Here is a 17,070-nt window from a genome sequence, read left to right as displayed (position 1 = left end):
GCCTCCTAAACCAGAATTTACATAACAGATACTAAAAGCCTGAGCCTGAAAATGATACAAACAATAAACTCCCCTCACTTACTGAGTGATGAATAAAATACAGAAAATACGTTCCCCTATATCAGTCCGACACCGAAACAGCAAGAGCATAATCCTCAACGAGCGAATGAATTCCTGGGCAGCTCTCGCCAGGATGCGACCTTGGCAACCGCCTAAGCGGTCGACTACGGACCAATTCTCACGCGAATATAAAAAGCTTATCTCTCCTATGCGTGACATAAATAGTCATTTTTGTGTTTAAAAAACTTAAGTGGAGTACTCCACAATTTAAAAAGAATCTTATTAAAATGCACAAACAAGTCTATAAAAAGAAAAAAGGAAGGAAAAAAAAAAGAAAAAAACGAAAAAAGAAGAAAAAAGGGCCAATGTACTTTACTAGGAAGAAACCTATATAAGCAAAAGCAATCTCAAAGAGATTCTTGTTCACACACTCTGGCCAAGAATTAATGCAAATTTAGTGGTGCTACAAAATGGGTTAGACACAAGAATGAGACTTCATCTTGGAAATTTTCCCCAAACGCCAAAACTCTTAAGGACATGAAAGTTAATAAACCCTTTTTGAATACCATACCAGAAATACACATGTTATCTTAGAACATTAGAGGGATATAAATCACAGTAAATAAGTAGAGAAAAAGGAAAGAAATGCATATAGATCACAATTCACAAAGGTAACATTGAGCTAGTAGAAGGTCAAGATTCCAACCATTATCATTGCCAATTACTATACAATATCATTATTCAAAGGCTTGGACCAAAAGCTAATTATTTCTAATTTCTGAGCATTTAATGGAGGCATAGTTAAAGGAAAAAGAATTAAGCATCCAGGTAGAATAAAGGAACATCTTCAATCCTCTGTATCTAAAAAACAATACATCTACACATCCTTAGGTTGTGGTATTTATGATTCATGAGAAAGAACTAGTCTTCAATTTTGGTGCTTTCTGTTTGACAAAGAAAGCTGATAGCACACTTCTGCTGCGAGGAGGAGTTTGGGCAGACTCGCGGCGATTTGCATTGTCGAATGACCTGAACCCTGTCATTGGTTTGGAACCATCCAAAGCATCCTGCAGGCAGAGACTCAGTAACTTATTGACAACATTTATTTTACATTTTACAAAAACAAAGATAACATGAATAAAGTATAAATACACCCTTCAACTATAGTGGTAGAGCAAAATGGCTAGCCAGAAATATTGATTACAGTTTCAAATATTTGGTTTTCACCATTTGATAAAGTATGGTAACAATTATTGGGTTTGGTGCAAGTCAAGTCAACTAAAATGAAAAGCCATTTTTTCCAAGCTAGAAACAACCATTCAAAACTCAAGAGCATTAAATGTTTTACAGTCATAGTCTTCTATATATTAATTTTATTGTCAGCCAGCCAGAGACAGAAACAGTTGGGATACCATTCTAGAACTGAAGAACCATGCATCTTCCTATCTCATTTAATGACATTGTAACTCAAGTTAAAAATCTCAGATGAAAGTTCTTTTATTTATGTGATGCATATGCAATTGGAACATGACCAGTCATCCTCAAACCAAAGTTTCTCAGTGCAAACGATATGAAATGATAAAAGGTGAATTCTTATTTACCCAACTCAAAAAGTTGGGTAAGGTTACCTTTAGTGTAAAATGCATTGAAAACATCAAACAATTAATCTATATAATAAATAATTAAATACATAAAAATTAAATGGTGTCATCTGATTGGTGGAAAGTACACTACCCATCTTTTTGTGATGGGTAGAGAAGTTGTCCCCATGATAAAATTATGGAAAAAGCTAACATGTGCCCCAAGGGCACAAGTTAATAAGCTATTTATAGAAATGTTTTCTTGAAACACGTGCATTCAATGCGTCGATACTTTAAATATGACTTTATTGCATTTAATTACATTTAACTTTTTCTAATTATAGTATCCTTAACTATTTCTACCATTGAACTAACACTCAAAGGGGAATAAATACAGAGACATAATCCAACACAACCATAAAGTATTCACAGTTATATCGTTTTGTAAGAACATCATACTAACAATATGAACTGCTTCTACCGACTAGAGGAGAACACTTCTCAATCAATCATTTCTTGCTAAAAACTTATGTTAGTTAAAGAGATAAAGAACATTTGCCTGGATATACTATGAAGCAGCAGTTCTAAAGCAATGTGGTATAAATATCAGTTGAAGCTCTCATTCTCTCAAGAAGCTTAGACATCGGGTATAAATGCTATGAACTAGTGTTTATGTCCATAATGTAGCAGCTACGCCCTATATTGGCTACTACTAAAATGCAGAACTCTATAAACTACTACAATGCAAAGCTTATTGCCTACATGAACCGTTAATAGAAATTTAACACCTTTTTCCTTTTAAACCAAGTGCTAGCCAAGCAGGTTCAGCAAAAGATTAACAAACAGGTTTTAGAACACTGGCAAACAATAGATAAATGACAATCACAAGTTGGCCATTAAACGTGGCACCGCCACTTTCAGTTCTTAAAATTAATATGCAATTACCCTGCGTGTGCCGCCAAAATTTTGGGCATGTATAGTAGAAGTAGGAACTCCATTTGGTAAGTGAACTTGTGCTGGTGAGGACTTCGTCCAGGTGCTCTCTTCATTGTCTGCAGGCACATAACCAAAGACTATAAGGAGATATAACTTACACATCAAGAAATAATCATCACGTGGCTTGTCTAACTGAAATATTATATATACAAGAGATACAACTAAATCACAAACCTAACAGGTGGAAAAATCCAGAGGCCTTGGCAGAAAATTTAGGGTTCTCGATGCTGCAAAAGAAGATGCCATATGATAATTCCATTCATGTTTAGAGCTGAAACCAAAGTTACAGTAATATAGTACAGCCTCATACTAAAAAAATATTGAACTTACTTTGGGGAAGCATGCGGAGTCCCTTTCAATGTAGACTTAGTCTCTGATGCTAAATGCCATGAAAGAGTTTTTGCTGGAGGGTTACCTAGATATCAAATACATATTCCAATTAGTTATATGCTATTCATTTGTGAAAACATAACCACGGCCAGAATCAACGCGAAAAACACTTGGAGGGACGAAATTTCCCCCACCACACACCTGAAGATTGAAAACGAGTTCTGGTTTGAAATGAATTCTGTTTTGCATCAATTTGTATGTGCGGACTGAAATGCACCTTTTTATTTACAGAGTCTAGCTTGCAATGTTAAACAAAATGCACAGAATTGTTAGTAAAAACTACCGGTATAGATTTGTAGTGCTACAATCTCATCCAGACAAACATAAAAGCAGTAAGGCCTACTTGGCAAAATATAGTGCTTATGATGTCTGGGAATGAAAGCCAACAATTGCTGCTGCCGAAGACCTTCTTTTTCCGTATAAACTTGGCACGTAAGAAGTTTCTGTTATTAAGAAAATATGTTACTTATATGTCTATCAAAACATAATATCTAAAAAAAAATCTGCATTACCTGATTTATCGTAGAGACCTTCAAATCCATAGTTGAGATATCCAATGTGTGCTGCTCAAGAAGGTCAGTTAACTTGTATGCAACAGTTCCAAGATGATCAACAGCATTCACTAGGGCTCTTACAGCGTAATCTTTTAGGTTGTCAAGTACCCTAATGCATTAATAGCATATAGCTAAGGAAAATTCAATACAGCTCAAACACAAAAATATGTGAAAAGAAAATGTTAGTGACAATGGCACCCGTTTATATCTACCAGAAGAGTGTACAGGATCCTATAATACCAAAGGAATCTTCCTCAACTAGTCATCAAAATTTTGAGGGACTCAAATCCTTTTAGGAATACTATAACACTCTTCTTCACTAATTTCACAAATGAAAAATGATCTTACTTTTTAAGAATCGGTATTGTGAATGCTTCAGCATTCATATATATTAATTATGGGGATACTATTTGATGCTAAGGATTCAGTACCCCAAAAATACATTACAAAAGAAACAGTCAATGCTCTTTAAGTTTCCACATCACAAACCATCCCAAGTTTGTTATTACAAACCATCTTAATAAAATAAAATAAATACAGAACAAATTTAAGCATGCTTTTTATCCAAAATTTATTTCATTTTATTCACATATAGCCTCAAAGCAAGTCACTAGCATTTCATAAGTTCTAGCATATATTGAAATGCCGAAGCAGACTTTAAAGGAAAATTTAATTGGTAACAGTTGCAACCCAGGTAAGAATTAACTAGAAGAAAAAATTTAATTGGTAACTAATTGTTTGTCCTGTTGCGGGAGCTTCAAAATAAGGGGGTTAAGGCCGCCTTCAAGAACCAGTTGAAAAAAAAAACCATTAACAAAAAGGAAATCCTTACATTTGTTTCTGTTCGCTATGGAGATAAGATTTTTCACAGTATTCTGCAGCAGAATAAAGTTGAGGCCTCAGGTTCTTAAGTTCCTGAAATTACCACAATATAGGGATAATGATTGTCAACGCATGTTTTAAATAGTAACCACAATAATCAAAAAGAGGAAAAAAAATCAAACAGTTCCATTACAAATTAAACAGCCATGTTAATCCCTTAAACAGTGATAATAACTATTACTTATACAGATGTAAGTCTGTACATAAGCGCTTATTTTGATAAGCGATTATAGGCCTGAGTTTTTGCAACATTTTTCAAATTTCCGTTTCTACCGCTTTGGATCAAGCCTATTAGAAACAGTTTCTCCAGCATTAATCTTGAGTAAAATCACAATCACAAAACAAAATTGGCAAGAAACACAGCAAAATATGCCAGATACAAATTTCACCCAAAAAAATGAAACAAATACAGATCTGAACTCAAAAAAATATATAAATATAAAAAAAAAAACTCAAAGAAAAAAAAAAGAAAAAAGTGAGAACTATTAGAGAGAGAACCTGCAAGGAGTTAACGAAGCTTTTGCTGCGTTCCATGGAAACTTCATCGAAGGTCATAGCAGAGTTGTTGTGAAACGTCGTCGTTGGGTGCTCCAACTCCATGGCTAACTATAACAGAAACGTAACAAACTCAACTAACTCAACTAACTAACGAATCAACGACTTGGATCGTTCGAATTGAAAAAGAAGAATGTGATTAGAATTAGAAATGCGGTTGAACCGCCATTGATGCTGTTATGATTAATTTCATAATGAAAAGGAGAAAAGAAGAGAGAGAAAGAGAGAGTTTAATTTTTTGAAGTGAGAAATGAGAGTGAGTATTTAATGGAAATGCCAGGTGGCAGGTGAGTTAGTTGAAACTAACTTCTACTTCACTCCATTTAGTACCCGACGGTGGGTTTGGTTAAAAGACGAAAGTGTCCTTATGGGTTGACGGTTGACCTAACGCCACTCACTTGCAATGCAATGAGATTCAGAAAAAAATAATTGTTTGCATCATTGTAATCAATGCATACATAATGTATTTGTGTATTATATGTAAAATTGTAAATCTATAATGCATTGCTTTTTGTTTTTTCTTCCTTCTTTTTTTGTGTACAACTTTCTGTTTTTCTTATATACGTTGCTAGTGTACTTAATTACTTATACATCATTGTTGCAACTTGAACTCACCAAATACTACTAAAATATAAAGTGAATTAAAAATTACAAATGTACCTTATTTCATAAAATAGATCCAAATTGCTTATTGACAACTGATCACACATACAAACCAATATTATAAACAAATACTAAAAATTCTAATGAGTAGTTTTTATATTTTATTCACCAAAATTTTTAAAGGCGTGCAATAGATTATTTTACACTGGCTAAAATTTATTACGACTAAACCACAATTGCATAGGATTTTTAAAAATATTTTGTTACAGTTAAATTATAGTTAAATAGAACCTCTATTTATTTTGCCATATAGCTAAACTGCGACTAATTTACACATAACATTCAGAAAACTGAGACGACTCTGGTTCCATTAAATTTGATATGTATGTGATTTGATTTTTTGTTGTTTATAATTTTGTGTGTAATTTGATTATTTCAATTATTTGATTAAAGTTGTACCTTTAAACTATTTTTACCTTTTGTTCCATTCAGAAACAAAAAGTGAGTTGAGAAGCGGTGTAACGGTGGACCAGAGCTTCCGGTGTGTAGAGTTGGGGAAACCTACAAGGTTGTCACTTCAATGCTCAAGTCATTATGTGACGAAGAAGAGTGAAGTGAATTGTGAAGCGTCATTGGATGTACTTTGAAGTTGGGTCCTTCGTGATCATTAGGATGATAATTTTCTTGTGATAAGAAGATATGGGAAGGAATGTGGCCTCTCTGCGGTGGTCGGTCGGGCACGATATGACCGGTCTAAAACAGTTGTCTTCCATGCACTTAAAAAGTTAGTGCATCATGGGCGGGAAATACAAAAGAGTACTCACAAGTCCCAGAAAATTACTCCATCTTCTTGTGTGTGGATTATGTCTACTCTTCCACTACTTCTACTTTTGCTAAAGTGAGCGAGCGGTCTTGACAATGCATTTACTTAAGTTGGTCCACCTTCCTACTAGGGAATCTTAAGTCCTGTCAAGGATGAAAGAATATGGCAGTAGCCTCGGTAATCTCGGCGTCTCGAGTTTTGGTGGATTGATTTGAAATCCTGATGATGCTTGGATTCACAATTTTGCGGCGAATATTGGTTATTCCAATATCCTTCTTGTTGAGCTAATGACACTATATATCATGGATTGTGTATGACTTGGGAACTTGACATCAAAGACTTGATGTATTATTCTGATTTCATCTCTACTATCAAGCTTATCTCATAGTTTGTTAATGTTTAGCATCACTATGCCTCAATTTTCACAACATTAAAGAAATTTTTTTTTATACTCTTCAAAAGAAGAATGTTTATGTGTTGACTATCTAGCAAAACATGAGGTTGTTAACGATGCGGCATACAGTTCTTTGTAAAATCTCTTGTTAGAATCATCACTTTTCTACTCAGTGATTTTATTTTTTAAATAACTTTTGCCTTTTTTTTTTATATTTTCTTTTCTAACTTGTAAAAAAATATCTTTTATAAAAACAAATATGTAAGAAAAATTAATTTAAAACTTTCAAAACACATAAAAGAATTTATGAATAATTGATCGTGTATATTAAAAAAACTTGAGAATATATTTTATACGAAGATGTGATGATAAATACTTAGAGCCGTCTCAAATTTTTAAGAGACCCTGTGTAAGAAGTTGAAGTTATCTTCAATTGAATTGTGAAAAATTGTTAAGGGGTCCTATTTAAGTGTAAATTAGTAGTGAAATATATAACTGAGGGTCTTTTTTATCATAGCTTAAACATGAAAAAAAATGTGAGACCCTATCTTCTTGCACACCCTTAAAGACTACTACTATCATCTAAAATCTCATTATCATTTAATAGAAAAAAACAAACAAACAAATTGAGTATTTTAGCAAGGCTATACATACAAAAAGTAGGGGTATTATTATTCGACACAGATTTGTTACCCACCAATGTGTGAATATACATATTTAATTAGGTCTTCTTTCATTTTCTCAGATGTGGATTTTGACAGAAAGGTACATACCCTTTTATATTTTCTTTATTGCAATGATGTGTGATTGTCTACTTCACACAATAAACAATGCTATTTCTTTTTCATTTGATTGTCTTTTGAAAGATTTTTATGATGTGTTTCCTAAGAAACTCCTCCACAGCATATCTATACCTAAAAGCTTTGAACAAATAAAATGAATTGAAGACAAATCCAAACACTTTTAGAAAATGGTTGGATTCATGCGAGTTTTTGTTCATGTGTCATGAGTAATTTCAATCTTAAAAAAAATGGCATGTGGTGAAAGTGCATCGATTGTCCTATCATTAATAACATTATTATTAAGCATAGGCATTCTATACACCTGCTTGATGATATGTTAGATGAATTACAGGGTGCTTATGGTGCAAATTTTTGAAATTGAATATGATGAATTTAATATATGTGCATTTAGATTGTTTTAGGTATATAATTTTGTAAGAAAGCTAAATCTAAAAGCGTCTTTCATGGTTTGTATAGCCCTCTTTCTATTTCTTTTTCTCCTTGGGTTAATTTTTCCATGGATTTTGTTTTAGCCATACCTAAGAAAACACATGCCAATGATAGTATTTTTTTTTTGTTGTTGGTCATTTTTCTAAGATGACAAATTTTATTCTCATAAAGTTGATGATGCATGTCAAATTGTTAAATTACTTTTGCTAATCAAGTGACTTCAAACAAAAGAAGAGGGTTGAGTTACAAAAGAAGAGGGTTGAGTTGTGTTATTTGAAATTCAAAAATAATTTATAAAAATTTTAGTCTTTAAAATGGTTATATTAGTTTTGATAAACAAATAAAGAAATGACAATAGAAAGATAGAAAGAAGATGGAAAAGAAGATAAATATACAACGAAAATAAAATAAATAACGGCAAATAAATAGAGAAAGGATAGAGATATTGTAATAGATATTTACATAGTTTCGGTCCAACTACATGGCCTACTTTTGCCTCCCTAAGAGTTTTCTCTTGAGAGTTTCAATAAAATCACACTTGAGCTTTTTATAGGATCACTTTGTGAACCTTCAACAAAAAAAAAAACTTTTACACAGGCTTAACTCAAGAACCTATAAATAGAGTTTTTACGCAAACTTAACTCAAGAACCTCACATAGGCTTAACTCAAGAACCTACAAATTGAGCTATTACACATACTTTGCTCAAAATCTTCACCCAAGCTTTTTTAAGGTTTAACTTACAATCGTTAAATCCTTTACACAAGATAAACACACACTTGAATACAAGAGATTAAACACATCATAAGTACAACACAACTCTTAGAATAGTTTTTCAGTCTATAAGCACTACAACAATTATAATGAAAAGGAAATTTCAAAAACATAGGGAGTAGAAAAATAATATAGATGTTTATATTAAAAAATATGGTGTAAAATAAAATGAAGAGGAGTCTTCTTTATATAGAATATGACGTCAGTTGAACTTTCCGAATCTATCGAAACTCGCTTGATATCCTAGTAACCATGTTGCACAATGATGACTATTTACTTTTTCACTATTTTCAATTTATATATCAAATAGTAGTCAACTTAATCCTTCACCTTACATACATAACTCATAAATACCTTAGTAGTAATGGACAGTTAAAACAACTTCTTCTTTTTTTTCTTTGATTTTTCTCTAAATAAATTGCTTCTTTAATTTTTTCCCATACATATGATTAGAATTTTTTTCTTTAAAAAAATGTAACACTTTTGTGTCTAGTGAAATTGGAAGAGACCATTAATATTTTAAGTGCTCTTGAGTTAAGATTTCTAAAAGATTAACACCATAAAATTCTATAAACTATGAAAGATAATATGAAACTTTTCAAACTATTCCAAATAGAGAAAAATAAAATTACAATATAACCAACATAGAAATCATTCTAAATTATTCATCACCAATTATTACACCCTTTTCATTATCACTCCACAACACATAACTATCCTCATTTTTGTTTCTTTCTCTTCATCTATATCCATTTTATCTACTTTTTCTTTTCCCCCACAAAAGTCTTCTACCTTTTCCATTTATCAAAAAAAAAAAAAGCACAAAATATCTATCCTAAATCCTAATCCAACCCATCACACATTTTCCCGCTTAATAACTCAATTAATCCAATTATCCATAACTTAATCTCCTTTTTCACTTCATTAAATAATCGAATTTTCCTTTTAAATTCTTTTATTATTTTCTAAGCTTTTTCAATGGCGCTTCTATTACACTCCCCAGAGATTCACGCTCTTGCTGCTAAATTCGCACAAAACCCTAACCCTAACCCTAAACTGAGGAAACTTCACTATTTCAAACCCTATGCGAAATTGAACGCAATTGGAACAAAGAACGGGGTGAAATTTTCCAACGAGGTAAAGGATTGTGCGGTTTTGGATTTGGATTTGGATAGGAACGTGAAGCAGTTTGGTCAGTTTTCGGTTCCGGTGAAGAGTGGTTCGCGGTCGAGGAAAGAGGAAGAGGAAGAGAAACAGAATTACTATGTGAATATGGGATATGCTATACGAACTTTGAGGGAGGAGTTTCCTGATCTGTTTTACAAGGAGCTTAGCTTTGATATCTATAGGTTTGGATTTTGCTTCATTTATTTCATGATTTTGCGTAACTCTATGTTATTGCTTTTTTAGTGTAGAAGGATGTTATGATTTTACTTAGTCTATACTGATATGTAGATGATAGAAATCAATTTTGAGATAGGTTTTCAAGGATGAGTTTGGAAGATATTGATTCTCGAAATTGTGATCATCAATTAAAAATTGTTCAATTTTGTGAATTGGGTCCTAGATAGAAGATTGTGGTGAAAGTTGATTCAGGTAGCCGACCCTACTTAATGGGATAAGGTTTGGTTGGTGTTGCTGTAATATTGCAAATTGGCAAGTAATCTCTGGAGTTGTAGTGATTCATTCAAATGAACAAGTGACCTTCTGTGCGGTTGTTGTTACTCTTTGGTTGAAGATCACTATTCCAAATTAGAAAACAATCATTTTTTGGGTTTATTGTGGGGGCGGTGCAGGGAGGGGAAGAACATCGAAGGGGGATTTATGGGCAATTTTCACATTGGGAATGCATAAAATATTAGCATTGAGAATAGAGATTCGAAAACAAACATGATCAGTGAGTTATTGCATGGTACCCTTGCTATGCTCAATGCTATAACTCAAAGTCAAAAGAGGTTCAAACATATTTTAGTGTGATTTAGCATCCCGGTGTTTGGAATGGGAGGGACCAGTAGGGCCAAACTACACTTCTTGGAGTCTTTGTCACTGGGCATACTTATTTCTAGAGAGACCTGTGTGTCTCTGTTGGTGTCTGTGTCCGACACTTGTGATTACATTTGATGTATTCATTTTTTCAAATTATTATCGGTGTCGATGTTTCAATATTGTTGTCGTGTTTCTGGTGTCAACGTGTCAGTATTGGTGTCGTGTTTCCGGTGTCAACGTGTCAGTATCGGTGTCGTGTTTCCGGTATTCGTGCTTCATAGGACCTAAGCCTCTTTCTACCCTCATTCAATGTATGAAATACAATATGTCTTCCCACTAGTTGCTTGGAACATGATATAGTTTGGTTATGTTATATGCTTGTTTTAATATAATAAACTCCATATTCATGTTTCTCTACTCTGATCTGCTAAATTTGTTTTTGTTTTTTCCAGGGATGATATTGTGTTGAAGGATCCTCTGAATACGTTTATGGGTATTGAGAATTACAAATCCATATTCTGGAACCTACGATTTCATGGCAAGATATTTTTCAAAGCTTTATGGATAGACATAAACAGTGTGTGGCAGCCTGTTGAGAATGTAATTATGGTTCGCTGGACCGTTCACGGGATCCCCCGAGTTCCATGGGAAAGCCACGGTAGGTTTGATGGGACATCTGAGTATAAACTTGATAAACAGGGTAAGATTTACGAGCATCGGGTTGACAACGTTGCTTTGAAAAAACCTCCCAGGTTTAAAGTGATGGGTATGGAAGAATTGATTCAATCTCTTAGCTGCCCGCAGACCCCTGGACCAACTTACTTTGAAGTATCTTCATCTGCTAAGAGAAAGTAAAAGCTACTCATACTCTTCAAAAAGTTTTGGACCAAATTGTGCATATTATGGTATACATTAAGCTAGAGATTTAGCACCTTGTTGTAACATAAACCCTTGAGAAAACTGTATTTTTCTTTAGACCTAATGGCTTATATGTAAATAATGCTTCCCAGTTCTACTGGCACCAGTTTAAAGGATTTTTTTTTCCAACATGTGATACCCAATACTTAGGTAGAAGTGTCTTCAACCTAATGGCATCGGGCGTAATTTACAATTCACACCAAGTATTACATTTCGCTATGTTCTACTTCGGTCTTTCTTTATCTTTATATCAGCAATTTTCCACTAATGACGACAGAAAAATTAAAAATTATACTTACCATTTTTCAACCTTTGCTTCTCACTATATCTAATATTGACAATCACACATATCAACATTCAACTTCTCCCTAGATCAACTCATAACCAGACCAAATTGTTGTTCCAATCAATAAAAATGAGCCTTATTGATGGTTCAACTAGACGGAAATGAGCCTTATAGTTGGTTCATTGAAAGAAAAATGAGTTGTATAATTTTACATAGTTATGGATATTCTTAATCTTCTTCTCAATAATATCAAATACCCTCAAATTTTTCATTTTCATCATTTCTAAAATATCCTTCCGAAAATGTTTTTCATGTTTATTTAAGAAGTATTAAAACTCCCCTAAATATTATGGTTGTGTAACTTATGAATATGGATGATTAGTTTATATGTGCATGCAACTTCAGAGTGGAAGAGTTCAACAATTTCATATCAGAGGCGGAGTTGGTAGATTTTTTGCTTCGTGGCAGAAGGCTCGCATGGTCTAGACTCAGGGGCTTAGTGATGAATTGGTTGAATAAGTTCCTTATATTAGGCAAATAGTTTAGAATCTGGCCAAAATGTTATCAGTGGTGCTTAGATAAGGAATGATATGATCATTGTCCTATCATGTTATGCAAATCACTTTAAGATTGGGACCAAAACCTTTTCGTAAGATAAATTGTTGGAAGGATTTGCAAGTGATATCATAACTTCGTCATTGATAACTAGCGAGACATGAAGGTGGAAGGGTGTGGAATGTTTGTGTTGAAAGAAAAGCTAAAGAAGATCAAGGAAATGTTCAACAAATGGCACAAGAAACAGACTCATAATATGGAAAGAAGAATCATAGAAGTAAAGGAAAAACTAAATAAATTAGAGATCTAAGGCGAAATCAGAGAAGGGGATGAAGCTCAAGGGATATTTTAGCAAAATTACACGATTTTTTGAGACTTAATTGCAATATTAAGTGGCAAAAGGTTCGATCAAGATGGTTAAAGGACGGGGATGTATACCAAGTATTTTCATAGATGCTTGAACAAGAGAAAAAAGATAATGAAATCCTAAGTTTTGACATGAATGGAAGAAAGGTAACAAAGTTGAAGGAAACAAATATGAGACTTTTAAGCATTTTTTTCGTTGATACTTAACAAGTGATGTAAGAGCAAATTCAGAGAAAGTTCAAAGAACATTGTGGCCTTGTGGGAATGAGATAGTTTCAGAGGATAGCATTCAATACTTGTTTAGGGTAAAGGTAAAATTTCACATAAATGGAAGGATGGTTAAGGGCACTAATTGTTCTTTTATGGTGTTGATACCGAAGAAGAGAAACCCGGTGAAGATGTTAGATTATAGGCTAATTTTGTTGATATGTCACTTATATCATAAACATAGACGACATTCCTATCAAATAGGAAAATTCTTGACGAGATCTTAATTGCAAACAAAATTGTGAATGAAGCTAGAAATAAAAAGAAGTGTTATTATTTAAAGCAGACTTTTAGAAAGCTTACAACTCGGTTGATTGAAATTTGCTTGACTTTGTTATGACAAAGATGGGATTTCATGATAAATGAATGAGATGGATAGTTAAATGCTTAAAACATATCCATTATCAATACTATATAATGGCAAGCATACTAAAGAATGGATGATAGAACGAGATTTAAGACAAGAAGATTTTATGTTGTTGTTTTTATTTTTCATTGTAGCTTAAGGTTTTAACATACTTATGAGAAAAGCGATGAATAATATGAAATACAGTAAGAAATGTGAATCAATGTGTTTGCAGGTATGAAGACTGCAGTAACATATTAAATTGATTTTGATGTTAACGACGCTCTTAAGAGGAGTCTTCATTAGTATTGATGTTCTAGGATATGTAATTTATCAAATTACGGTGCTTTGTATGTTACTCAGGTGATGGTGTTTAATGTGTTTGCTGAAGTGATGGTACTTGATAAGTTTTTTATCAAGTGGTGTTATTTGGTATTATTTAAGTGTAGTGCTTGATGTGTTTGCTCAAGCGATGATGTTTGACAAGAATTTTATCAAGTGACGGTGGTTGGTATGTTACTCAACTGATGGTGCTTGATGTGTTTCATCAAGTGGAAGGACTTGACAAATTGTTTATCAAGTGACAGTGATGTGGTGGTTTAACCTCGTCAACAACAAATTGTGCTCTTCTTGGCCTTTTTTGGGTTTTTGCTTTGAGACTGTGAGATTGTTTCTTCTTGGTTGGACGAGGTTGTAATTCCTCACCCATTCTTTGCCACCGTATCTAGTACTTAGGAGGTATGATGTCACCTTCCTCCATTTCTTCATAATCACCTTTCTCATCATCTTCAACTTCTTCTTCATTATTCTTTTATTTAATTGTAGAGTCAAACTCAGATATTGTTGATTATGAGTATACTATAACAAATTATTACTAAATAGGACATTGGTAATTGTCGAAGTTTTGTTAAAACTTCGGTCCTTTCTGTCGAGAACGAGAGAGGTTTTCTCTTTCCTTGCTTTCTTTTTAGAGTAGTGGTGTTGGAACTACTTTCTCATTTTCGATTCTGCAAGTTAGAACAAGGGTGAAAAGGGAGTAAAGAAAATAAAAATTATGATCCTGAGAGAAAGAAAAGGTTTAGAGAATGTACTTTTTTTGTTTCCTTAGGGTGGTTAGTTTCCTTGTTTCTATTAACAATTTCTATCTCCCTTCTTTTTCGACTCTTTTGGAACGAAAGGTCAAGCTACAAGATTTCGACACTTCTTTTTCGACTCTTTTGGAACGAAAGGTCAAGCTACAAGATTTCGACACCTAAAGAAAGTTAGTTAATATCAAAAGTCTTTTCATTTCACCTTCTAGAATGGTGGATTTAATTTGAACTTGTTCGAGACCGACTCTCAAGGGTAGGAGATAAGTATGTATGTTAAACTTAGTCGAAATTACTCTATGGGTAAGCTTTTTTTATCAATATTTAGGGATGACAAAGATCCTAAAAAACGAATTTGGAGGTGCAGTTGAAAAGCTAAGCCAAACTCAAAAGTTGGTAAAGGTGAAAATTTGGGAAGATAAAATTCCAAAGCAAATGGACTTGTAGAGGCAGCCTAAGATCAATTTCAATTTGCTAAGGCAAACATCTCTCTTCTTATGAAAATGACTAATTAAGTCAATAATGCTATAAGGCAAACATCTCTCTTCTTATGAAAATGACTAATTAAGTCAATAATACAGCTTCCATCCAAGTGATTAAGAGATTAAGTCAATAATACAGCTTCCAGTGTTATTTCACTAATAAATAATGTGTCATAGTTCAAATTTGGTAAAATTTGGTACCATCAATTTGATGATGGCGCAATCCAAGTATTGCACTAATTGTCTCAATAATTCCTTAACTTCGAAGTGTCTTTTACAAAAAATTATTAATAATATATTAAAATTGTAAATTAACTTTTATACAAATGTTTTTTTTATAAAATTACTCCTAATAATTTAAAAATGAGGAAGTAGTAGTTAAAGGAAAATTCTTGATCTTATGAATAAATTAGTCTTAAATCTTTTTGACTATATATGTAAAAAAAAGTATTTATGTATCTTATTTTATTCAAATTCATAAATCTTTTACAAAACAAAATAAAATAAATAATAGTATAATTTACAAAACAAAATATATAATTTACAAAAGAATAAAACAAAATTTCAATCCTTCAAATTTGAGAATTAGAGAGTGAATGTAAAAGTCTAATTTACAAAAAATAATATCAATTACAAATTCAACAATTTCCTCTAACTATCAGAGGGTGAATGTAAAGTAAGATCTCAATATTTTGAACATAACAAAAATAGTTCAAAACTCACCTTCAAAACAATTAATGTGTTTTCTATTTTCCCAATAATAAAAAGTAAAAAGGTCGATAGAGTTAAAAACAATTTTAATTATATTGAAAATTTAGCCGAGGGTTCAAGATACGCCAAAACAAGATAAATTTGGGTATCCTACGATTCGGCAATTCAATTTGCGAAGTTAATAAAATTGATAGTTAGAGTGGCCTCAATAATAAGAGTAACTCGCCTCTCTGCTGGGATCTTCGCATTATCAACAAAATAATTAAAAATTTGAAAAAGAAAAATAATATAATTGTGCGAAAACCAAATCAAAGATGAACCAAGCTATTGATAAAAGACTTGGTCAGAAATGAGATCTAGATCTCGATTCAATTTACGAAAGCAAACTTGAAGTAAAAACGCACTGATTGCGTTTCCTCCATAGGACCTTCGATTCAAATGAAAAAAACTAAATAAAATTATTCATAAACGAAAAATAGAGAAGGTGTTTTGTGACGTGTGATGCTCAGTGAATACGAACCAAAACAAAGGGATCATTTTGCTGATTGATCAGCAATCACAGATTTCCTTTTGTTTGTTTCTCTTCATCGCATAAATCATCAATTACACGATTTTTTTGTTTCGTTAAATAGAGAGAAAAAAACGGATGAAAGCATTCGAGTAGTGTTTGTGGTGTGAAAGACGAGAGATGCGGCTGTTAACCTAATGGCTACAGAATATGTTGATAAGTTATTCTGCAAGCTCCTTTATATAACAATAATCATTCTGGATTCTCACTCTAATGCTAAACCTAAAGGCCCAATTATTTTAATTTTTTAAGGCCCAATTGTATTCTCCATAATTATTTTTTGTAAGCTATTTTTTTAACATTACTCTTCCCACCCACCAACCCACCCACCAACCCACCCTGAGAGACACCCTTTGAAAATCGAAAATGTCCCATCTTAATTCATGATTTTGGCACATATGTTTCACACTAAAATACAGTTTAATTGATACACACTTTTATTTTTTCAAGAATGATTTTAGAGTGTATTTCTGAACTCAACCTTACAATGATTTTTTGAATTTCACAACTTAGTGATAAATAAAAAAGTACAGTTTCGAATTTTTCAAGCAAAAATTTGAAAATAAAATACCATTTTGTATGGATTTCACAATTCATTGAATTTTTCGAAAGTGTATTTCTGGAATATTCACAACTCAATGAATATTTCTAATTG

At 32.7% G+C, this 17,070-nt stretch overlaps 2 protein-coding genes and 1 non-coding gene across 3 annotated transcripts; 1 reads left to right on the top strand and 2 right to left on the bottom strand.

The window, feature by feature from the left end:
- Positions 1-687: 687 nt before the first annotated feature.
- LOC131627493 (protein ABIL1-like) lies at positions 688-5,275 on the bottom strand. The gene is made up of 9 exons (XM_058898346.1): positions 4,961-5,275; positions 4,413-4,495; positions 3,539-3,689; positions 3,370-3,469; positions 3,168-3,260; positions 2,967-3,051; positions 2,811-2,863; positions 2,586-2,692; positions 688-1,127 (listed from the first exon to the last, which is right to left on the bottom strand). Exons 1-9 carry the CDS (start codon positions 5,060-5,062, stop codon positions 969-971), a joined length of 933 nt encoding a protein of 310 aa, XP_058754329.1. The 5' UTR covers positions 5,063-5,275; the 3' UTR covers positions 688-968.
- A 4,377-nt stretch (positions 5,276-9,652) lies between these two features.
- LOC131627460 (uncharacterized) lies at positions 9,653-11,877 on the top strand. Its single transcript, XM_058898313.1, has 2 exons — positions 9,653-10,191; positions 11,281-11,877. The coding sequence occupies exons 1-2, from the start codon at positions 9,821-9,823 to the stop codon at positions 11,681-11,683; spliced, it is 774 nt and encodes a 257-aa protein (XP_058754296.1). The 5' UTR covers positions 9,653-9,820; the 3' UTR covers positions 11,684-11,877.
- A 4,067-nt stretch (positions 11,878-15,944) lies between these two features.
- On the bottom strand, positions 15,945-16,095 carry LOC131627500 (small nucleolar RNA snoR145). The gene has a single exon (XR_009291487.1). It is a non-coding gene; the product is annotated as a small nucleolar RNA snoR145 (small nucleolar RNA).
- Positions 16,096-17,070: the final 975 nt, after the last annotated feature.

The sequence above is a fragment of the Vicia villosa genome, unplaced genomic scaffold, assembly GCF_029867415.1.
Source record: "Vicia villosa cultivar HV-30 ecotype Madison, WI unplaced genomic scaffold, Vvil1.0 ctg.000364F_1_1, whole genome shotgun sequence".
Classification (NCBI taxonomy): domain Eukaryota; kingdom Viridiplantae; phylum Streptophyta; class Magnoliopsida; order Fabales; family Fabaceae; genus Vicia; species Vicia villosa.
This window is presented reverse-complemented; position numbering and strand designations above follow the sequence as displayed.

Coding starts and splice junctions, on each gene's coding strand:
- LOC131627493 (XM_058898346.1), bottom strand. CDS start 5,062: ATGGAGTTGGAGCACCCAACGACGACGTTTCACAACAACTCTGCTATG. Junction 3,052..3,167: donor AACTCGTTTTCAATCTTCAG/GTGTGTGGTGGG, acceptor TTTGATATCTAG/GTAACCCTCCAGCAAAAACT. Junction 1,128..2,585: donor ATTTTGGCGGCACACGCAGG/GTAATTGCATAT, acceptor CTCTGCCTGCAG/GATGCTTTGGATGGTTCCAA.
- LOC131627460 (XM_058898313.1), top strand. CDS start 9,821: ATGGCGCTTCTATTACACTCCCCAGAGATTCACGCTCTTGCTGCTAAA. Junction 10,192..11,280: donor CTTAGCTTTGATATCTATAG/GTTTGGATTTTG, acceptor TGTTTTTTCCAG/GGATGATATTGTGTTGAAGG.